We start from the raw sequence: 23,860 nt of genomic DNA on the forward strand, positions 1-23,860 counted from the left end.
AAGGAGATGGAGTCGTTCTCTGTCTCTGTGGGTGTTCGTTGAAGGCAGCATATGTACTCATGTAAATGAAAAACCACAGCGGAGCATACAGCAGATGCTGTAACCACCGAAGGCAACCTCCGGGGGACTGGCTCCAGCAGGCCTGGGAGGCGACGCGAGGACAGCGGCGCAGGGCGGGGGGCAGGGCAAGGGGCGGTGGGGTGCCTTCCGGCCCGGTTCCCGCCCGCGTCCGGGGTTGGGTCGGGATCCCGCCGGCGGCGCCAGGGCGGGGCCTCGTGCCGGGGCCGAGCTGGCGAGCACAGGTCCTCGCCCTGAAGCCCGTGAGACAGTGAGTGCGCGCCCCTCGCCCTCAGGCCAGGCCGCAGCCCCTTCTCCTGCCCCCGCCCCGCCACTGCCACGCGGGAGCCGCCCGCCGTCCCCTGCAAGACCTCCGCCCCCCGCGAGGCGCGCCGCCGGCCCCTCAGCCAGCCCTCCGACCCGTCGCCCCCGCCCGAGCCCGCCCCCCACCTTCACTCTTCCAGCTCCCTTTCCTCCCTTGACAGTGGCCGCCCCCCGCGACGCTGAGAGCCAGAAGGCCGACATCCGGAAGGACGTGCAGGTGGGAGCGGTAGGGCCAGGAAGGGCCCGCAGGGACTCCGCTAGGCAAGAGCCCAGGCCTTTGGAAGCCCGCGAGGCCTACTCCTGCCCCCTAGGAGCGCTAAACCAGGCTTGGAGCTTTGCCAGGGGGCAAAGGTCAGCCAGGCCTGGGAGGGAGGGTAGGGTTGGTGGTGGAGCCCTCTCCTGCAGACACCCTTTCCCCGCTTCACCCATCTCCACCCTGGGTTAGAACTACTACGGGCAGGTGCTGAAGACATCGAAGGACCTCCAGACTAACGCCTGCGTCACCGTGGCCAGGCCTGTACCCAAGCACATCAGGGAAGCCCTGCAGAATGTGCACGAAGAAGTTACCTTAAGGTAGAATTCCCTGACCCATGAAGCCTCCAGACTGTAGCTTTCCCAAAAGATAGTGATGCCAGGCATTAAGGAATTAAGCCACCTCCACCAGGTCACCCTGCTTGCCTTGTCTATTGCAAGCCTCCCAAAGTTCAGCACTGATCATCTTAACTGCTCTGTTTTAAGAACCTCCAAAGACACTCCTTCCTCCCTTCCCATTACAGGACACAGTCATATTCCTGGAACCCGACCTTCAAGACTGTCCATAGTATGGCCCTCCCTTCCTAACTGGCTTTGGCTCCCTCTGACCGTTCCTTTCTCACTGCCATCAGCACTGCCTGGCCAGCGAGCAATTATCAATGTGGAGAGCCTTCCTTTTTCTTTCCATCTTCCCAGCTCTAGCCCTCCAGCACCTCACTAATGTCCTACCCACTTTAGGAAGCCTCTAATCCTTGAGCACCTTCTTCCCAAACTGCTATGGCACTCACTCCTGTGACACTCAGTTTGTCAATTAATCATGAAAAATGTTTTCTGTGCTTATGTTTCACCTTCCAAGTTAGAGTAAATGCACCTGGGGGACAGAATTTTTTTCCTCAAAAATTAGCTCAGTCCTGGGCCTGAATTAGATGCTAAGCAGCTAATGTCCAAATATTATTCTTTTGTGGTGCTGGGGATTGAACCCAGAACCTGGCATTTATATTAGGCAAGTGCTGTACCACTGAGCTCTGCCTTTTTTTTTTAAATTTTAGTTTTGGGACATTATCTTGCTAAGTTGCTGAGGCTGTCCTTGAACTTGGGATTCTCCTGCCTCAGCCTCCTGAGTAGCTGGGATTACCGGTGTGCACCACAGCACCTGGCTCCAAATGTGTTTATTCAGCAAATATTTTAGATGGTTTATTTAAAATGTAATACCTAGCTCAGTGCCCAAAAATACTGTGGGAAAGCAGATGTGGTCCCAGCCTTCTTGCAGCTTCCAATTTAGAGGGGGAGACTAAACAACTAAATAGAAATATGAATGAGTGATAAGAGAAAAGAAGAAAAAGAGGAAGGTGTAAGATTTAGTGTTTTCATATCTTCTAGTAGTCTACGGGAAAAAACCTGTAGTTTCTATTTCTCAGGTATTATGGCTGTGGTCTGGTCATCCCTGAGTGTCTGGAAAACTGCTGGATTTTGGATTTGGGTAGTGGAAGTGGCAGAGATTGCTATGCACTTAGCCAACTGGTTGGTGAGAAGGGCCATGTCACAGGCATAGACATGACTGAAGGCCAGGTAAGGCAAAGATTTGGAGGACAAGGAGGAAAGAATTCTCCAGTGCATTCTTGGAGGGATGAAGTTGGTTACTTTGTAACTCTAGGGATAATTTTAATTATCAATTGTGCTATTTAGCAATGATCAATTGTGCCTTTAGTGCCTCTTGTCCTGGAGGCTGAGGACTTTGACCATTAGCGGCTCTTCTAAGAGAATACCAAGCCAGAGATTTGATCTGATATATGAATATCATGATGACCCAATGAAGTTTCATCTTTTCTTTCCTTCTCAATCTGACTTGAATGATTATCATTGAATTAAGGGGTTATTCAAGCAAGACCCATGTAACTGAGAGTTTATGTGCTAGTATGTAGCATATCCTTCAAGGTCCATAGGAATCTTGCATACTTATCCAAGAATACAAGAAATATACTGGGGAGGAAGAATAGAAGTTAATTGGATTAGACAAAGGGGAATGAAGAGAAGGGAGGGGGTATGGGAATAGGAAAGACAGTAGTAAGAATAGGACAGAACTTTCCTATGCCCATATATGAATAAAAGACCAATGTAACTCCACTTCCTGTTCAACCACAAGAATGGGATCCTAATTAGAATATTATACTCCATGTATATATAATGTCAAAATACACTCTACTGTCATGTACACCTAAGAAAAACAAATTTAAAAAATAAAGCCCCCCTGCCAAAAAAAAAAAAGAAGAAAGAAGAAAGAAATATACTTCTTGGGAAAGTGTATTTCACTAGTAATAGTAAAATTTTAGAGAAAATGTGCTATTTTTTTTAAATATTGATTATGAAATCTATATTTTTCTTTCTTTAGGTAGAAGTGGCTAAAAAATACCTTGACTATCACATGGAAAAATATGGCTTTCAGACATCCAATGTGACTTTTATTCATGGCTACATTGAGAAGTTGGCAGAAGCTGGAATTCAGAATGAAAGTTATGACATTGTTATGTAGGTCTATGTCCTTACAGTTATGAGTAAAGCCTATTTCCTGTAGAACACACAAATGCCACCACTTTTTGCTGAACTGACTCTCACTTAGGGCACAAAACTAAACTTAGCATAGCCTCATTAAGGAAAGGAACTGATCTGAGTTGCTCATGGTCCATTGGCAGCAGAACGCACTAGCTCAAGATAATTTACTTTAAACCAAACCATAATCCAGTGAGCCCAAAAGATCAGCTAGACCAAATCTGCTCATACAACACACACTGACCTACTATCTTTAGTAGAGTCATGAGCTTCTTAATGACAGAACACATTCTGAAAAATGCACTGTAGGCAATTTTCTTATTGTGTGAATAGCCTATTGCCTCTGGGACCAAGATGAACAAAGCAACATGAAATGAAATCCAGCATATAAAAAAATGATGTGATGGAGATAGGGTACAGAGGAGATGTATAAGGCTGCTGCTGGGGTAATGTGGCATACCATTTAATAGTAAACGTCTTCTTTGTTAAGTGAGAGTATGTGCTAATGATCAATAGTACAGTAATTACATAAACCAATAACATTGTTGTTCATTATTATTATCAGGTACCACGCACTATATACAATTGTTTGTGCTCTATTTTTATATGAGTGCAGTAGGTTTGATACCAGCATTACCACAAACACACCAGTAGTGTGTTGTGCTATGTTACTATGCTACAATGTCACTAGGCAATAAGAATTTTCAGTTCAATTATAACCTTATGAGACCACCATCATATTAAATATATGTAGTCTATCCATCCCCCAAAATGTTATATGGCTCATGACCGTAGTATTTTGATGGCAAATTATAGGATTTTATGTTTTCTTCTGAGTTGTTGTCAAATCATTCCTAAGTGACAGCATTAGGAGAACTGCCTTCAAGGAACTTAGTTTATTCACTTGTGGCTTAAGAAATGCTTGTCCCAGGTTTCATCTTGTTGCTTGTTTAGCATTAGGGCAAAACAAATAAGAACCCTGCCTCCTTTTTTTCCTCTCTCTCTCTTTTTTTTTTTTTTTAATGTGTGTACTAGGGATTGAACGGAGGCACATTCTACCACTGAACCACATCCCCAGCCCTATTTATTTATTTATACATACCAGGGATTGAACCCAGGGGCACTTAACCACTGAGCCACATCCCCAGCCCTTTTATATTTTTTATTTTGAGACAGGATCTTTTATGTTGCTGAGGCTGGCCTTGAATTTGCAGTCCTCCTGCTTCAGTCTCCCAAATTGCTGGGATTATACGCGTGTGCCACTCATGCAGCAGTGCCTCCTATTTTTTTCTGTACATTATTACTTGATAACAGTTGGAATTTTAAACACTCCCTATCTCCCTTGCCTTGCAAAAAAAGTTGAATGCAGGGAAGAGAGGAAGGGGGCATTCAGAAGAATGGTGTAGTTTTGACAAAATGGGAACTACCTTTAGGAACATAAAAAATTTGAGTCCTTTAACATCTTTTCTTTTTTCAGATCCAATTGTGTTATTAACCTTGTGCCTGATAAAGAACAAGTGCTGCAGGAAGTGTATCGAGTCCTGAAGGTGAGGGGAGGGGTGACATAAATGATCTTCAAACATCATTGAGTGCTGATGGAATCAGTTTTGTTCTTTCCTCCTTAAACTGAGGGCTCAATCTCTTTAAACATATCCACCAAATTTAAAAAGGGTGGCAAAAATGTAGAGTGGCAAAACTCCCTAGATGCAGCTTCTTTTCCTTCTCAGTTTGCATAAGATATCAAGTCTGTGTGTCATGATTGTCATTGAACACATTAAAATCTTTGCCTTATTAATTTTTTGTGCTTGCTGCTGGATGTGATCCTAGCATATTTGTGCAGAGCTGTAGGAACCTTTGGCCTTACTGAAAGGTTGCTATGAATATTCTGTCTGCTAGAATGTGCAGTGTTTCTCAGAGCTATTGATTTCTTATCTCCCAGGATTTCAGATCTTTGGGAAGTTAGAGAAGATGGAACTTTTACATTAATGTCTTTCTTTCTTTCTTTTTAAAATTATGTATGTTTATTTTATTACTCCTTTTCAAATATAGTTGAGAATTATTTAATATTTATTTATTTATTTATTTTAGTTTTCGGTGGACACAACATCTTTGTTTGTATGTGGTGCTGAGGATCGAACCTGGGCCGCACGCATGCCAGGCGAGCGTGCTACCACTTGAGCCACATCCCCAGCCCACATTAATGTCTTTCTAAAAGGAAAACTTGGAGGAGCTGCACAGCCTTCCTGTGTGTCATGAGATGGGTTTTTGTGCTAAAAGACACAAACTTCTGAGATTTGGGGGGCTAGGGATTTAGGTCAGTGTAGAGCACTTGCTTGGCATGCACGAGGCCTTGGGTTGCGTACCAGGCCTTTTAAAAAATTGAGAGTTTTAGTTTTAGTTTAGAGAAATTAAAATATAATACTATAATACAGTTCAAATGAAAATAGGTAGAAATGATCTCACAATGTCTTTGTTAATGTGCCATTTTATATACCAGCTATCTTCACCAACATGTGCTTAGTAAAAGGTAAACTTTATAGAATATAGACCTCTATACTTTTTTTTTTTTGGATAGTGGGAATTGAACTTAGGAGCACTTGAACACTAAACCACATCCCCAGCCCTATTTTTTATTTTATTTAGAGACAAGGTCTCACTGAGTTGTTTAGTGCCTTGCTTTTGCTGAGGCTGGCTTTGAACTCACTATCCTCCTGCGTTAGCCTCCCACGCTGCTGGGATTACAGGTGTGCACCACTGCTCTTGGTACCTCTATGCTTTTGAAATCAGCTAAATAAATTCATAAGTTCTGAATCACTTATTTGCCTTGGATTAGAAGAACAACTTTTTTTTTTTTGCATTGGAAATTGACCCCAGGGTGTTATGCATGACTGGCAAACACTCTACTTCTGGGCTACACCCCCAGCCTAATATTTTAAAAATATAATGTATAATAATAACATTACAGAAAGTTATATAATTGTTAATGGCTGAGAATCTATGAATACTGTTAAATCTTCTGTTAGTTTTACAACCACCTGGGCCTCTAATTGTTCAGATTGGTTAAAAATTGACGCAATCCAAGCATCTTTAAGAGAAAGACACTTAAAGGAAGGAAGACACTTGTTCAAAGTGATTTTATCGCCTGTTGGATAGGGCACTGAAAAAAAAGATTTTGGTTATTGATTGCAGTGAGGGAAGCAGCTGTTATTTGTTCACAAAGGGTCAGCGTGGTCAGCTCAAACACTTGCGTGGGTTTTTGAAATTGATCTTGTGCCCTCATCCATTTTCTCGTTATCTGGGATCAATTTAATCTTTAACCTTGCTTGGACTAACACTGTTGTGTTTCAGCACGGTGGGGAGCTATATTTCAGTGACGTCTATGCTAGCCTTGAATTGCCAGAAGAAATCAAGACACACAAAGTTTTATGGGGTAGGTGTTCTTGGTTGTTTTGTTTTAAGGTAGATGATTATGTACAGAGATCCGTCCTTCCAGAATGAGGGTATCTGATGTGAGATCAGATGGGGTAAGGCCTGGAGGCTGAGGTTCCATTCTTTTCCTTTGCCACTCAAAAGGGATGTGATCTTGGGCAAATTAATTAATCTCTAAAGTTGTTGCTTTCCAAACTGTGAAATGTAAATAATAATACAGTCTGGCTGTTATGAAGATTAAATGGGGTAAAGAATGTGAAAAATACTTGGAAAAATACAGTGTGGCAACCAGACAGAGTCCATGCCCCCTAAGTCCCCTTAATGTTCTCATCACTGTTATGTTGCTTACGCCTTTATTGTCACTTTAATGGAGTCTCTGGAAGTTGAAAATATTAATGCATTTTTGTGGTCAGTCTATGAAATTAAAAGTTGTTTTTATTTTTTGTTTTGTTTTTGTGGTTCTGGGGAGTGTACCAGGCAGTGTGGGTTCTACCACTGAGCCATGTCTCCAGACTTGAGACAGGGTCTCACTATAAGTTGCTGAAGTTGACCTTGAACTTGTGATACTCTACCTCAGCCGCTTGATCACTGGGATTGCAGGTGTGCGCCACTGCGCCTGGCAACAATATGCAGTTTTAATCAGGAGTTTCTAAGCCTTGGAGGATGTTTATCTTAGTTTCTGTTTCTAGGCCTTAGGTTTTTGTTTGTTTTTTTTTTTAAGAGAGAGTGAGGAGAGAGAGAGAGAGAGAGAGAGAGAGAGAGAATTTTTTAATATTTTTTTTTTTTAGTTATCGGCGGACACAACATCTTTGTTTGTATGTGGTGTTGAGAATCGAACCCTGGGCCGCACGCATGCCAGGCGAGCGCGCTACCACTTGAGCCACATCCCCAGCCCCCTTAGGTTTTAATTAATATTATGTCATAAGTAATTGTATGAGTATTAGTTTCTTCATTACTGCTTTATGAATTGATTAATTATGTATTTTTTTTAAGGTGAGTGCCTAGGTGGTGCTTTGTACTGGAAGGATCTTTTCTTCCTTGCCCAAAAAATTGGATTCTGCCCTCCACGTTTAGTCACTGCCAATCTCATTACAATTCAAAATAAGGAACTTGAAAGAATTATTGGTAAGGAAAAACAGAAGGGACTATTATAATTGCAGCCTGAATGGTTTAAATTTGGTTATTACTGTCTACTGAGTGATTCTCCCAGGGGAGACTTTGTCATCTGGAAACGTCTATCATGTCTCCTGAATAATGTCCACCCCCTCCAAAAATTTGATATTTAATAAATCATTTTGAAGTCATTCAATAAGTAGAACGAAGTGCTCAGAAAGGTAGTTGGCAGAATACAAAGAAGAATATCATCTTTATGAAATGTTCTATCCTCATGTGCTGAGCAAAATAATGCTGTTGGAGTCCTGGAGGTGAACCATGGGTATCTCTTTTTAGGTGATTGTCGTTTTGTTTCGGCCACATTTCGCCTCTTCAAACTCCCTAACACTGGACAAACTGAAAGATGCCAAACTGTTTACAATGGAGGAATCACAGGACATGAAAAACAATTAATATTTGATGCAAATTTCACATTTAAGGTAAATAAAAACACACATGGTACTGGGGCAGGTAGGTCAGTGGTAGAGTGCTTCTTGTCTAGCAAGTGAGAGATCTTGTGTCAAACCCTAGCACTGCAGGAGGAAGGAAGATGTCCACGGCTTCTGGCAGTCTTTCTACTCTTGTTCTTGCTTCAGGCACGTTTTCTTGGCCTTGCATTATGTCTTATTTTTATAGATTTTTTTTGTTGTTGTTGTTTGTTTTTTTGGGTTTTTTTTTGGTACTAGGGATTAAATCCAGGGGTGCTTAACCACTAAGCCACATTCCCAGTCCTTTATAAATATTTTATTTAGAGACAGGTCTTTCTGAGATACTTAAAGTCTCACTAAGTTGCTGAGGCTGGCTTCAAACTTGGGGTATTCCTACTTCAGCCTCTTTAGCTCCTGGCTGTTTGTAAGTGAAGTCAAAAAGTACTTTCTCTATATTTGTTATAAAAAAATGTTTTTAAATACAGAAAAATAAAAAAAAATTTAAAAATTCAGTGAATACCTATATACCCAGTACCTATTTCAGCAATTGAGAACATTTTGTCATGTTTGCTTCAGCTGTTTGTACAAATATCTGTACATCTGTATGTATATATATATGTACATATACCCATGTGGTCATGTGCTGTGTAACAATGTTTCAGTCAAGAGCAGACTGTAGATATAACAATGGTCCCATAAGATTATAACTAGGGCAGGTGGGTAAAAAATTCTTGTCACCTAGAGACAATGTAGCAATCATAAAGTCATAGCACAACATATTACTAATATGTTTCTCCTGTTGTATATATAAACAAACCTACTCTTCTGCCAGTCCTGTAAAAGTATAGCAAATATAATTATGTATAGAACATAATATTTGATAATGGTGATAAATGATGATGATATTACTGGTTCACATATTTACTATATTTTACTTTTTATTGAAAAAAAATTTGTTTCAGTGCTAGAGATTGAACCCAGGACCTTTTGCATGTTAGGAAAGCACTTTACCACTGAGCCATATCCCTAGCCCTTTTATTGATATTTTAAAGTATACTTCTTAAAGAAAAAAAGTTTACTGTAAAAGAATATGTTGCATTATTCCAGTAACATGTGCATATATCTCATTGTTTACTCTTTTGATTTTATTTTATTTTGTGCTTGATTTAATCTTGTATTGTTTCATTCATCATGACCCTGGGAGCAATAAGTATATGTATTATGTGTATATACACCTACACAGCACATAGCCTAGATGTGTAGTAGGCTATACACCCAGATGTGTGTAAGTACACTGATGAAATTACCTGTGTCAAGATGAGACCCTGTCCAAATTTTAAAAAATCAAAATTACTGGGGATGTAGCTTAGTGATAAAATGCCCTTGGGTTCAATCCCAAGTGCCAAAAAAGGGAAAAAAAAAAAAAAAAGGAAAAGAAAAAATTTTCCTATAGAGAAGTGAGATGGAAAAGAACAGAAGCACTACATAACAGTATTTCAGGGGGGTTTTTTTTTGTTTGTTTTGTTTTTTTGGTACTGGGGGTTGAACTCGGGGGCACTTGACCACTGAGCCACATTCCCAGCCCTATTTTGTATTTTATTTAGAGACAGGGCCTCACTGAGTTGCTTAGCACCTCACTGAATTGCTGAGGCTGGCTTTGACCTTGCGATCCTCCTGTCTCAGTCTCCCGAGCCACTAGGATTACAGGAATGCACCACTGTGCCTGGCAGTTTTAACTGCATCATGGAACTCAAGAGTTTTAGAGTTTAATGATAACACTAACTTCAATTTACTCTTTGTAGGGTAGACTTTGTTTTCTAAAGATGGAAAAGTATTGACTTTGGAATCAGATACCTGGGTTCAAATTCTGGCTCTGATGTTTATTATTTGGGTAAACTAGAATAAGTCACCAAAATTATAATAGAGCAGTTTGCTCTACTATAAAGTAGGAATAATAATAACCAATTTTGCTAAGTTTCTGTAGAGATTAACAATAATATAGCAAAATACCTGGTACATATATACTGAAATATCAGTAAACAAGGTGCAGCCATTATTTGTTCCAAAGATAGAAGAATTCAACTGTCTTCATCTTCTGAGTTTTTGATCCAAATATTATCTTCATGATTATTACACACTGGTGGAGTGGAACCCTCAGTGTTGCTTCAAGGACCTCCTGCTACTTGGTGTACAGTCAGGTCCTGTGGAGTTGCATAGCAAAGTGGAAAGGACTTTGAGATCATTATCTGCTCTAGGGGCTTTCAAAACAACATTTTAATAGCATTTAAAAAAAAATCTCCTTTAAAATACCATGTGTCAGGGGCTGAGGTTGTGGCTAGCAGTAGAGCACTTGTCTAGCACGTGCAAGGCCCTGGATTTGATCCTCAGCACCACATAAAAATAAATAAAATAAAGGTGTGTGTGTGTGTGTGTGTGTGTGTGTGTGTGTGTGTGTGTGTATATACACACACATACATATACATACACATACACACACACACACACACACACACACACACATATATATATAAAAGTAAATTGTTTAAAAAAAATACCATGTGTCAGGCATTGCTTTACATAACCCATACCTCCCAGGCACTCTGGGACTCAAGGAAATACTATTTAAAAACCACTCATCCAAAGCCCATCCTTTAGTTATAAATTCAGTGATATTCAGCAGTGATTTCTACATCTGTCTGAGATACTGGAACAATAAATGTCCTTCTTTAGCACTGTCACCAAAGAAAGATTAATTATGAAACTGTTCAGTTTCATCTACGAATACACATGAAATTAGTAGCAGGGTCTGAACATGAGAGAAAGCTACATCAGAAGGTATGGTGTGGTCTTTTAATCCTAAAATACAACCATTAGTAAAACTTCTGGGCATTTTCCTTCTAATGAGACAAATATTTGTTTTATGCTGCTCTTTAGGAAGGTGAAATTGTTGAAGTAGATGAAGACACAGCAGCTGTCTTGAAGAATTCACGATTTGCTCAAGATTTTCTCTTCAGACCAATTGAAGACAAGTCGCCAGCATCTGGAGGCTGTTTTGTGTTAGAGTCAAAGGTTGGTGTGACTTTCAGTTCCCTGCCTCAGAGAACCATTTTAAAAAATCATCATGCAGCTGGGCCCAGTGGCATATGCCTGTAATTCTAGGGGCTTGGGAGTCTGAGGCAGGAGGATCACAAGTTCAAAGCCAGCCTCAGCAACTTAGCAAGACCTTGTATCAAAAAAATAAAAATGAAAATAAATAAATAAATAAATAAAAAGAACTGGAGGGGCTGGGGATATAGCTCAGTTGGTAGAGTGCTTACCTCGCATGCACAAGGCCCTGGGTTTGATCACTAGCACCACACACACACACACACACACAAAAGACCTGGAGATGTAGCTCTGTGGTAAAGCACCCCTAAATTCAATACTCAGTACCAAATAAATAAATAAATAGTATTTTAATTTTGATGAACTCCAGTTTATCTATTTTTTCTTTTGTTGCTTGTGCTTTTGGTGTCATGTCTAAGAATCCATTGCCAAATCTAAGATCAGAAGTTTATTGTTTTCACAATTTAACTTAACATTTTTTGTGGTATTGGAAATTGAACCCAGGAGCATTCTACCTCTTAGCTACATCCCCAGTCTTTTTATTTCTTTATTTTTGAGACAGGGTCTCACCAATTTTCCCTGGCTGACCTCAAACTTGTGATCTTCCTGCCCTAGCCTCCTGAGTAGCTGGGATTAGAGATGTGCACCGCCAGGCGTGGCTCACATTTAAATTTTTAAATCCTTTTTGGAATTTATTTTAGCATAAATATTGAGGTGGGATGATAATATATATGCAACCTGTTACTTGCATGCGTTACTCTAAGGGAATTTGGAATCAGTGCTTTCCAAGTGAATGTCCATATGTCTGATCTCATAGACTGATCCCTAGTCTAGGCCCCATGCGAGTATGTGAAGTGCTTTGTGAAGTCCCAGGGGACAACAGGCAGGGTTCACATGGACTAGTAGTCATCATGTCCATTCATACCAAGTTGCAGAACAAAGAACATGTAATTGAGGTTCTGTGTAGGTCCAAGATCAAGTTTCCCAGATAATATACATCTCAAAGAATTAGGGTTTTACCTAGTTTAATGTGGATGAATTTGGTGGCTGAGAAGCAGCTCATCTCCAATGGCTATGGAATCAAATATATTCCCAATTGTGGTCCCTTGGACAAGTGGCAGACCCTGCACTCAGAAGGGCTTCCACTCACTGTGTTGCCCCTCTGCATTCACACTCAATAGTATATATCCTTTATCCTGTCCCCCAAATTTTTTTCCCTGATATTAACTAGTTCAACTTTTCTTATTTATTGAATAATCATCATTTCTCCACTGTATCCTAATTTCTTAAATGTGTATTTGGGACAGTAGTCCACTGTATTTTAAAATGAAGCTGGGCTTTGGCAGCTCTTGTCTGTGATCTTTGTGACTCCAGAGGCTAAGTCAGGAGGATTGCAAGTTCAAGGCCAGACTGGGAAACTTAATGAGACTGTCTCAAAAAGTGTTGGAGGGGAGCCTGGGGAGGTAGCTCAGTTGTAGAGCACCCCTGGGTTCAATCCCTAGTACATACATACATACACACACACAAAAAAGATTATTTTCTAAAATATTTTAGCTTTATATTTAGAATTATTCTAGTAACTGTTATATTGATATAGTATTTTCTAAAGTATTTTATCTCAACTTATGCCAAGTAATCTCTCACAACTACTCTATGAAGAAGGCAGATAAGTAGTTGTGGCAGATACAAGTGTCCTTTTCTCCCATTCATGCTCTCATAATTATTTTACTGTCCCTTCATTCATTTGTAATATTGTTTTGTTTAGAATAGGCTTAATAATGGATTACAAGCTTGCTTTTGTCTGCCAGGGCTGCTCCCAATAGTTACCAGGTCCTAACAATGGTACACCTCAAGGCACTGAACCTTGGAAGCCCAAGAAAATGAGATTCTGATGTTGCTGGGGCAGGATGGTAGCATAGCATGGTGGTCAAGCACACAAGCCTTGGATTCCAAAGTATAAATGCTATTTTGTCACTCAGCTCTGATCTTGATAAGTGACCTAACCTCCTCAAACTTTATGTGTATTAGGGAAGTAATAGCTTCTTCCCTCAGGTCATTAGGAACAAATGAAATGCCTCTCCCAGTGCCTGGCACAGAGTACATACCCAAGAAACAGCAGGCATAATTATGGATTGAATACAGTAATAGTCTTGGTTGCTTAGACCTGTGTTCTAAGTATTTGAGTTCTAACTAGAATCTTTTGCAGAATTCTTTTGTTGTTCTCCCATGTGTTCTATCCCCTGGCCCTGGTCTCAGAAATTCTGTAATCTCTTTCTATGAATTTTTCTTTTCTGTTTTTTTTTTTTTTTTTTTAAATAGTGCTGTGTATGGAACCCAAGGCCTCCTGCATGCTAGGCAAGTGCTCTACTGAGCTCCATTCCCAGCTCTTGTTGCTAGTATTTTGTAGTAATTTTGAATACTTTGAGTGTATTGTACAAGTATTTCTTATATGTTTTTCCTCCCTGTTTTGTTACCTCATAAATAGTCTTTTAGAGTCCTGTTATGGAACAACCTGGTCTCTATATGAGGACGAGCCCCATAGTGCTGTGGGACCAAAGAAAGAGAGACAGACAGATCCAGAATTGCACAAAATGCCATTTATTGGGGAAATTACTGAGTGAAGGTATGATCTTGAGCATCAACAATATGAGGTGGATCCTCAAAATTTGGGTTAGAAAGAGGAGCATATATATGTGTTAGGACCAAAATGACCTCATCCTAACTAGAATGTACCTGTTTTATCTTAAGCTAGTAGCAAATAGTCAGGGACATCCCAGGGTTCCGTTGTAAAACTCTACCATACCATTCTAATGGTATTGTCCCGTGGTACTTTGCTAAGAAACTATGTAGAAAAAACTGACTAGGGCTACCCTGGGGCAATATTGGTGGTTATGACTCATGGCTGCTGCTGTCAAGCAGAATCCATGCATTTCATCCCTTACTCCAACTCTTATAGCCTTACACACATACCCTCTTCCCTTGACACTGGAATCACAAGAGTAGTCCACCTTCACTTGTCAGGGGAGAGGCAGTGGACATTCCAGGTTCTGCCTCAAGGTTATCTGCACAGTCCTCCTCCTGTCCCTGCAGGTAGCTGGGGACCTCATTCTCTACTGATTCTATCTGATTCCATTGCATCAATGATACCTTGTTAACTGGTGAAGATTGTACTGTGTATTCACTTATGCATGAAGAAATGGGCTGTCTACCCCCAGGAGATCCAGGACCCTGGGTCATCCCCTGGTGTTCCTAGGGGTAGTCTGGTCATATAAGACCAATTTGATTCTAGGCATGGTACAAGATAAGTGCAAACCTTCCCTTTACCCAGTATGGTAAGAATATACAGGTCTGTGTAGGGATAGCCCACAGGCAGGCTCTAGGTCTCCTGTACCAAGCTTGCCAATGCAGTTAGATGACATCTGTACAGCAAGTGGCGTGAGTTGAGCTCTCGGGAAAGAAAGAGGATGAAAGTTACCTGTAGGTTTTTAGTCTCAACTCTAGAAAGAAACTAAACCTTCTTTTTTTTTTTAAAGAGAGAGTGAGAGAGGAGGGAGAGAGAGAGAGAGAATTTTTTTTTTAAAATAATTAATTTTATTTAATATTTTTAGTTTTCGGCGGACACAACATCTGTGTTTGTATGTGGTGCTGAGGATTTAACCCGGGCCGCACGCATGCCAGGCGAACGCGCTACCACTTGAGCCACATCCCCAGCCCGAGAGAGAATTTTTTAATATTTATTTTTTAGTTCTCGGCGGACACAACATCTTTGTATGTGGTGCTGAGAATCGAACCCGGGCCGCACGCATGCCAGGCGAGCGCGCTACCACTTGAGCCACATCCCCAACCCCAAAACTAAACCTTCTTAAGAATAGAATTTCTAGCAATGTATAATATCCTGAAGTCAACTTAAGTCTCAGGGCAAACTAGCCCATGTGTAAAGGGGTAGGGGCCTGTTTTATTAGCCTCAACCTGCTATCAGGCAGACCCCCCACTGTTCCTGAGCTGTGGACGCTAAGGAGTCTAATTATCTATGAAACTGCCTCACCACCCTAGCTGGCTACAGCAGGCCTATGATCTCACAAGGCCTAAGATCTCACATCTTAAAATGCCTGGGATATGGATTAATCCAAAAGATGCAACCCAAGTGCCTGGGCTGCTATACCACTGGTACCATGTGGCTTAAGACAGAAGAAAACAGAGCAGCTAATGGCAGAATTAGGGCAGTATGGCTGGCAGTCACGGGCCATGGCTGCTGGTTGTCTGTACCAACAGCCGGGTGGTATATGGAGGCCTTACAATGTGGCTGGCACAATAGCGAATGAGGAAATGGTCTGTTGGTCTCAGGCAAACCTTTCCTAGCAGGAGAGATTATCACACTGCCACTGTCAAAGGTCTTGAGCAGTTAAGTGTGATGTATGGGTTCCTGAGCCAGATTGACAGTGACCAAGGCACCCATTTCACAGTATATGCTGTCCAAATTGGGCCCAAACACATGATATGTCATGGCACTCTCGCTTGCCATGTAGCCCTCAAGCAGAAGGGTTGGAGTTCCCCCACTCCCTGTGATTAGGGCCAGGAGGTGCAGATTTACCTTTACAACCCCCTATTAAATATTTGTTTTCCTCCAGAGCTGTGATGATATTCTCTCTGGAACCTGTTCATTTATCAAACCCAAATTAATGTCTCCCAACTGGTTTGGTTCCTGCAACTTCTGGTAGAAAAGGTTGACTGTTGTTATTGTTTACCCAACCACTCTCTGTCTCTTTTTGTGCAAAAGAAGCAAGGCAGAGTGCATCTGTTTCTTTTACCTGGGGAATGTTGGGCACTGAAGCTTAGGCAGATGTATCACCAGGTTTAATATCCTATAATTGACAGCCATTCTCTTAAGTTTTATCTGGCTTTTAGCCAAGTGGACAGGGCTAGTGGAGGCACTGTGACAGGTTGTAACCTCTCAACCTGATTCTTTTATCTCTTTTCTAGTCTCAGCATGTCTACCTGACAGTTTGAACTGCCTGGTGTGTCGTACCCACCTCAGGGCAGAAAGGCTAGCAGGCTCCTGCTTGGCTTCCCCCTCAGTGTCACCTTTGCTCCCCAAGCCCTGAGTCAGAATTCCCCCATGGAGGTCTGTGATGTCTTTCCTGATACAGTATCTTTCCCAAGAATGCTCTCAGGGTCTGGAGAGATTGCCCCAAACATGGAGCTCCTTCTCTTCTTGGTATAACAATACTTGTTTTACTCTGATGGTTTTACATCAGATCTAGAAGAATTACCCAGGACCCTGGAAAACATTCTGGGTTACCACAGATTAGTGTACAGTCAGTGCCCGTATCTAGTAGAGGGATGGTTTTTTCCCTTGTTCTGCTCCGCTAGTCACAGGGAGTGGGGGGATTCCAACCCATGGTAGCAATGGCGGATCATAGAAGTTCCTCATCTTCCTCCATAGATAAGTAATGTTGGTACTGTTGTTTAGGCTTAAGATCTTTCTAGAAGACTGCCACGTTATCTCCCTTTCCTCTGCAGGTGCTGGCACCAAGCAAACATGCCGCATCTGCTTTCTGGTTATCTTAACCAGCCCTACATTTCTTTTCTTTCGTATTTTTATTTGTCCCCTTTTCCTGTTAGAATTTGTGACAGGTCTCACCCTGTTCTGGTCATGTTCAGTCTCCCAAGTTGGCATAGCCTCATCCACATTGTAAATATCCCGTGGAGACAGGAGGGCTGAGGAGGGGGAAGAGAGGACCTTGCCATTCTCAAAGGGCATTTGGAACAAACTCTGGTTGTAAAAAGGCTTTTTATCCAAGTCCTTGAAACACCTGGATGTAAATGGCTTGTCAGATGCCCAATTTCGGCAGAATATCCTGGCCTTCCACTATACTATCCATAGTCAGCCTTTCCCCATAGCTGTCCCTCCGTTTCTCCTATTCTCCTGGGCATCTGTAACTACCCTGTCACTCTCAACTTCTATAAGATAATTTTTTTTTTTTTTTTTTTTTTTAGATTCCACATAAGAGTGACATCATGTGGCACTTGTCTTTTCTGTGCCAGGTGTATTTCAGGTTTCGAGTTTTTCAAATGGGAATAATTGATACTGGAGGAAGATTCAAAAAATCAAACAGCTGTGTGACCTAGAAATGTAACCTTGTGCTCTTGGAGGAGGGTGTTCTTATCTTTTTTTATGGAAGACTTTGATGATTAACCCTAGTGTCTGCCCAGCACCAGGATCGGGTGGACTTGTCCCCCATCGTTGCCACAATGGAGGAAGGAATGGTGCTGCCTCTTACTGTGGGTTCACTCAGGGGAGACTTTTTAAGAACCTTTCTACCTTTTCTTTTCTTCTTTTTTAATACTGATAGAGTATATTTTGGTATTAAAAGTTACTAAAATGTAGCATCTGTAATTATACAAATTGAATTTGTGCTATAAACTATTGCCTCAGGTTATAGTCATTCCAGTAACAACATGAGTAATGATAGCAGTGACATAGGGGAGCTAATTTTCATGGAGCAATTAGAATGTTCAAGACACTATGTCAGCTGGATGCAGTGGTACACGCCTGTAATCCTAGGGATTTGGAGTCTGAGGTAGGAGGAGTGCAGGAGTATCACACGTTCCAGGCCAGACTGGGCATCTTCCCAAGACTCTGTCTCAAAATTAAAAAAAAAAAAAAAAAAAAAAAGATCTGGGGATGTAGCTCAGTGATAGAGCACCCCAGGTTCAATCTCTACTATCAGAAAATACATAAACAAAAAAAAAGTAAAAAAATACCATGTCATTTAGTCCTCATAAAAACCTTTTTGTTGTTGTTGTTGTTTATTTTTATTTTGAATTTTACTTTTATTTGGTGTAGACAGCAAAGTATTTCAATGCCAGATGAGGTTGGGCTATCAAGTAAGTTACAAAGCAGAAAAACGAATGGGGTTTTCTCAACTTTTTGTTTAAGAGTTGTGAATAAATTATTGTGGGACTGAAAATTTTATTTATAGTTTATTTCTTCATTTTGTGTCTTGTACCCACACCATTATTATGTAAACTAGCTAAGATTTTTTTTTTTTTTTTGTACTGGGGATTGAACCAGGGGCACTTTACTACTGAGCTACATCTCTAGTCCTTTTTTTATTTTTTTAAATTTTATTTTATTTCGGGGCTGGTGTTGTGGCTCAGTGGTAGAGCACTTGCCTAGCATGTGTGAAGCCTTGGGTTCGATCCTCAGCACCACATAATAATAAATAAATAAATAAAATAAAGATATTGTGTCCAACTACAACTAAAATTTTTTTTTATTTATTTAAAAAATTCTTTTTAGTTTTCAATGGACCTTTATTTTATTTATTTATATGCAGTGCTGAGAATCTAACCCAGTGCCTCACAATTGCTAAGCAGGTGTTCTACCATTGAGCCGCAACCCAGCCCTTTTTAAAATTTTTATTCTATTTTTAAGTTGTTGATGGACACACAATACCTTTATTTTATTTGTTTTTATTTTTATGTGGTACCAAGGATCAAACCTAGTGCCTCACCCATGCTAGGCAAGTGCTCTACCACCGAGCCACAACCCCAGCCCAATTTTTTTGTTTTGAGACAGGGTCTTACTAAGTGGCTGAGGGCCTCACTAAGTTGCTGAGATTGGCCTTGAACTTGGAATCCTTCTGAATCACTGGAATTACAGGCATTAATTCCGTGCCCAGCCTCAGAAGGCCGTCTAAGACATTCTACAACTTGACCTTAGTACTGTCCTCATGGCAGTAGGTACTCCACACATAGAATTAACAAATATCTGTTGCACAGGGTCTTACACACAGTAGACATTACATAAATGCAGAGGGAAGAAAGGGGGTCTCAGAGTGCTGAAGTCACCTGCCCCTTATAATAACCTTTATTATCCTCATCTTACAGATGAAGAACTGAGGCTCAGAAAGATAAACTTACTACACCAAGGTCACCCAGCTAGAAAGTGGTGAATTTGAACCCACGTCTGGTTCTAGAAGCAGCAGCACCACGTTTAGTCAGTTTGTTGCACTGTCTCTCCACAGTCATATTTTTCCTAGAATCACCTACCTATAATCCCAGCTACCTGGGAGGCTGAGGCAGGAGGACTGTGAGTTCAAGGCCAGCCTTAGCAATTTAGTGAGACTCTATCTCAAAAAAACCCAAACCAACTAACATTAAAAGAAAAACAAACCAACCAACCTAGCGTTGAGTTATAACTCAGTGGTAGAATGCTTGCCTAGCATGAAGGAGGTCCTGTGTCCAAGCCTCAGCAACCAGGTTGGTGGCGGGGAGCAGGGGATAAAACCCCCCCAAAGATTTAAATGAAATTTACCTTGAAAGTAGAAGATTCAGGTGTGCCTTTATGGTAGAATGATGTGTGCCACTCCCAGGACCCCATGGAACTGTAAAATTTTATCTCTTCCTGGTAAATCTATTTATATCAAATGGAAATATAAATGTTGGGTACATCAAAACCTCTCTAACTTGTTCTTTCATTTTGATTTGCCCTTTGACAGGATATTATCACAGATCCATTCAAGCTTGCAGAAGATTCTAACAAAAAGTCCAAGTGTGCCTCCAGTGTTGTTGGAGGCTGCTGTGGCAAAAAGAGAAGCTGCTAAATAAATCTACAACCAACTAGGAGACCACAAGACTGAAGAACAGGCTGCATGTTTTTAGCTTGCTCTTCCCCATAGCACATAGGAATAAATGGTAAAAAAGGCAAAATGTTTTGGATTACTCATAAAAAATAAGTGAATTATTTTAGAAGGTGTTGATTAAAGGTTCACAGCAAATCACCTAAAGTTTAGACTAGTTAAGCTGTTTTATCCTATTTCTTCAGTAATTCAGAGTTCTAGTGCCACCTAGTGGTCAGAAGTGGAACTGAGTGAAGCAGTCCTATGGCTGGGCCAAGGGGCAAGAAAGGCTTTGGAAACAGTTGGCAGACGACCTCAGGAAGAACATCTTTCTTCTGGCCTGCTGGGCAGCACCTTTTGGACTTTTCTCCATGTTTTCTCTAAACAAATCTACTACTGAAGTCAGGTTAATCATGCCAAAAAATTGGCAAGTCGGGGCTGGGGATGTGGCTCAAGCGGTAGCGCGCTCTCCTGGCATGCGTGCGGCCCGGGTTCAATCCTCAGCACCACATACAAAGATGTTGTGTCCGCCGAAAACTAAAAAATAAATTTAAAAAAAAATTGGCAAGTCAAATTTGATAGGCATGCTCTTAATAACTCATTTTTTGGTACTGCAGATTGAGCCCAGGGATGCTTTACTACTGAACAACATCCCAGCCCTTTTTATTTTCTTATTTTGAGATAAGTGTTGCTAAGTTGCCGAGGCTTTCCTCAAACTTGCGATCCTCCTGCCTCAGCCTCCTGAGTTTGCTGGGGTTACAGGTGTGTGCCACTGCACCCTGTGAGATTTTAAACCAAATACTTCTATCTTTTTTTTTTTTTTTTTTTTGTGCAGTTGAATGTAGAAAACAATGAATAAAATTGTTGACCCTAATGATTGATGGCATAGTAACTATCTGTGGGAAATCCTAAGTGGATCAGGAATAAAGTTCCCATTGTTTTTAAGGAGAGTTAAGAGAAGGTAAAGATGGTAGCTTTTCTCCTCCTTTGTAAAGCTCCCCTGGTTAAACTTTTAGGAAAGTGTTGGATTTAGTTCTGGATTCCATAGTTAAAGAAAAAGGTTAAGAACATTAAGGGGAGATTTGGTGGTGATTAAGTAAGTTGAAATCCAGCTGTACTTTGAAGTTTTTGTCCAGGGACACAGAAAAGGTATAAGTCATGGTCCTTGTCATAATGCTAATCATGCCAAAAGATAACTCAGAAGCTGATAACTCATTTTTAAATAACAGCCTTCAACCAAAGAAGGATTTTAAAACCTCAGCCAGTTGCTCTGAGCTCTGTGCAATAAGAACAGGGGCGTGGGGAGCTGGCAAGGCCCAAGGAAAACTTTTTTTTTTTTGGTACTGGGGATTGGACCCAGGTGTGCCTAACCACTGAGCTACATTCTCCACCCTTTTCATCTTTTATTTTGAGACAAGGTCTGGTGAGTTGCTTATGGCCTCACTAAGTTGATGAGGCTGGCCTCAAACTTGAGATCCTCTTGCCTCAGCCTTCTAAATTACTGGGGTTATAGGTATGTGTCACCATGCCTGATTTTTTTTATTAATAGTTTGAAAATCTTTTGGCCTGATTAGCATATATAGCTCAGTTGGTAGAGTGCTTGCTTCACATGCACAAGGCCCTGGGTTCAATCCCCAGCACCTAAATAAACAAATAAATAATAAAAGATGTTCAAAATAAGAAATTCTGGCTTCTAAGTAAGTTCAACTCTAGTTTCTTATTTGCTGCTACAGACAAAGGAAAGAATAGATGTTTTTGTTTTGTAGTTGTTGTTTGTTTTGTGGTACCGGGGATGGAGCCCAGGGCCTTGCACATGCTAGACAAGCACAGTATCACTGAGCTACATCACCAGCCTTAGTGGTACCTTTTAAGCACTATTCATCTTGGTGAGCTTGATTTTGAACAGTGCTTTATTGGTTCCAGAGCTCCATGTCTGCCAGTAATAACTACTTCAGCATTAGAAGGGGTTAGCTGGGATTAAATACATTTTGCTAGCCGTGAGCACAAGATGGCCCTACTAGCAGGGAAATGATGAAAAAGTGTTCTGGTTAATTGGTTTATTAGGCCTTTCTAAATTTAGGATGAGGAAGAATTAGTTTTTTGCTTATTCTAAATGCTCAGTTCCCCAAGAAGATATTGAATAATGAGACCAGACTGGAAATTCACATTCTTTTCCTCAGAATGACATATTGGATATATTATTGTCCAACCAAAGTATACATTTTAAAAATTGTACTTGACTTAGAATCTGGAAAAGAGTATGTAGTAGACAATATGAAATTAAAATAAAATAATTAAAGTGATTCAGACATGCTATAAATGTTTTTTTAATTTTTATTTTTAGTTGTTGATGGACCTTTATTTTATTTATTTGTATGTGGTACTGAGAATCAAACCCATGCTAGGCAAGTGCTCTACCACTGAGCCACAACTCCAGCCCCTATAAATGGTTTTTGTTTTTGGACACTAGGGATTGAACCCAGGGGCACTCTACCACGGAGCTACATACCCCAGTCCCCCCCCCCCTTTTTTTTTTTTGTTGTGGATGGACACAATACTTTTAATTAATTTATTTATTTTATTATTTCTAAAAATATTTTTTAGTTGTTGACGTACCTTTATTTTTTATTTATATGTGGTGCTAAGGATTGAAGCCAGTGCCTCACATGTGCTAGGTGGCGCTCTACCACTGAGCTACAGCCCTAGCCCTCCAGCCCTTTTTATATTTTATTTTTAAACAGGATCTCCTTAAGTTGCCCAGGCTGATTTGGAACTTGTGATCTTCCTGCCTTAACCTCCCAAGTAGCTGGGGTTACAGGTATGCACTACTGCACCTGGTAGCTTTTAAATATTCCAAATAAATGAAACAGACAACTAGGAATGGAAAAGCTTTGTGAGAGTGAGAGGCAGTATGAGCGATGATGAATGAAAACCTTGATGCCAAACTTTATGCTTTCTTCTTTTTCCTCACGGCTCTGCCCCTATCATTTCAGCTTTAGGAATATTATTTCACATTTCTGTGTCTTTTTATCTTCATTAGTATGTGGTTCTTTGAAAGAACACCTAGCACATGGTTTAGATTACCATCAGTTTAGATCTATCAGGTTGCCGCAGCGTGTGACAGCAGGACCTGCTAGAGACCAGTGCTCTCTTGACAGGAGGCAACTTTCCCCTCAATATCTTGTTATGACATTTTTCAAGTATACAGAAAACACAGAATTGTGATCTCCCCTGTACCTCCATCTAAATTAAACAGTTAACCTGGGCTGGGGCTGTAGCTCAGTGGTAGAGCGCTTGCCTAGCATGCATGAGGCACTGGGTTAGATCCTCAGCACCTCATAAAAATAAACAAATAAAATAAAGGCATTCTGTCCATCTACAACTACAAAAAATAAATAAATAAATAAAATAAAGTTGTGTTCAAAAGATTGATTTTAAAAAAACAGCCTTTTGTGATTATTCTATTCATGTCAACATTATACTTACTAATAGCAAAGTCACAGAAAACAGGGGCCTACTCTTCCCCAGCCATAAACCCCTTTCAAATGACATTGGACTTAAAGAGTTTAAGGAGCAGATTTTCTCTTAATTGATTATTGTATCCAATACAGTGATTTTAAGGCCTTCATTACCACAGGGGAGGATTCATTTAGAAATCATGGAAACCTGCAGAGGTGTTTCAGTTTACCAGCTGGGGGAGTCCCGACCCCCACCTCCATCCATGCATAGTTGAAAAGGGCATGGCTTTGTGCCAAGGTAGCAGCAGAGCTTGCTCCTGCCATCATTTGTGCCTCTCTGAGGTTGGACGCAAGGAGGCAGCCACCGTAGTCACTTATTCTGTCACATTAGGATGAGAATTCTCATGAGTTTGGCAAGGAATGTGAACCTATCTATCCATTCTTTCATTTTTCCAATAAAGAGTAATTAAGCACTGCTCTGTAC

The 23,860-nt window shown here is 40.7% G+C and overlaps 1 protein-coding gene across 2 annotated transcripts; it reads left to right on the forward strand.

Moving 5' to 3' along the window:
- The first annotated feature begins 218 nt into the window (after positions 1-218).
- As3mt (arsenite methyltransferase) lies at positions 219-22,238 on the forward strand. Of its 2 annotated transcripts, XM_076834517.1 has the most exons (11): positions 219-328; positions 543-598; positions 827-954; positions 2,052-2,202; positions 3,023-3,159; positions 4,658-4,727; positions 6,529-6,610; positions 7,603-7,734; positions 8,059-8,201; positions 11,124-11,258; positions 19,799-22,238. In XM_076834517.1, coding segments are annotated over exons 1-11 (1,140 nt in total). In that variant the 5' UTR covers positions 219-327; the 3' UTR covers positions 19,904-22,238. The 2 variants fall into 2 exon arrangements, with proteins under 2 accessions (XP_076690632.1, XP_076690633.1); XM_076834518.1 differs by lacking the exon at positions 7,603-7,734.
- The last annotated feature ends 1,622 nt before the right edge of the window (positions 22,239-23,860 follow it).

This window comes from Callospermophilus lateralis, chromosome 15, assembly GCF_048772815.1.
Source record: "Callospermophilus lateralis isolate mCalLat2 chromosome 15, mCalLat2.hap1, whole genome shotgun sequence".
NCBI lineage: Eukaryota > Metazoa > Chordata > Mammalia > Rodentia > Sciuridae > Callospermophilus > Callospermophilus lateralis.

Bases quoted from the DNA above. Each gene is read 5' to 3' on its own strand.
- As3mt (XM_076834517.1), top strand. The intron at 955-2,051 runs GTAGAATTCCCT...TCTATTTCTCAG, and splicing joins CACGAAGAAGTTACCTTAAG to GTATTATGGCTGTGGTCTGG. The intron at 7,735-8,058 runs GTAAGGAAAAAC...ATCTCTTTTTAG, and splicing joins GGAACTTGAAAGAATTATTG to GTGATTGTCGTTTTGTTTCG.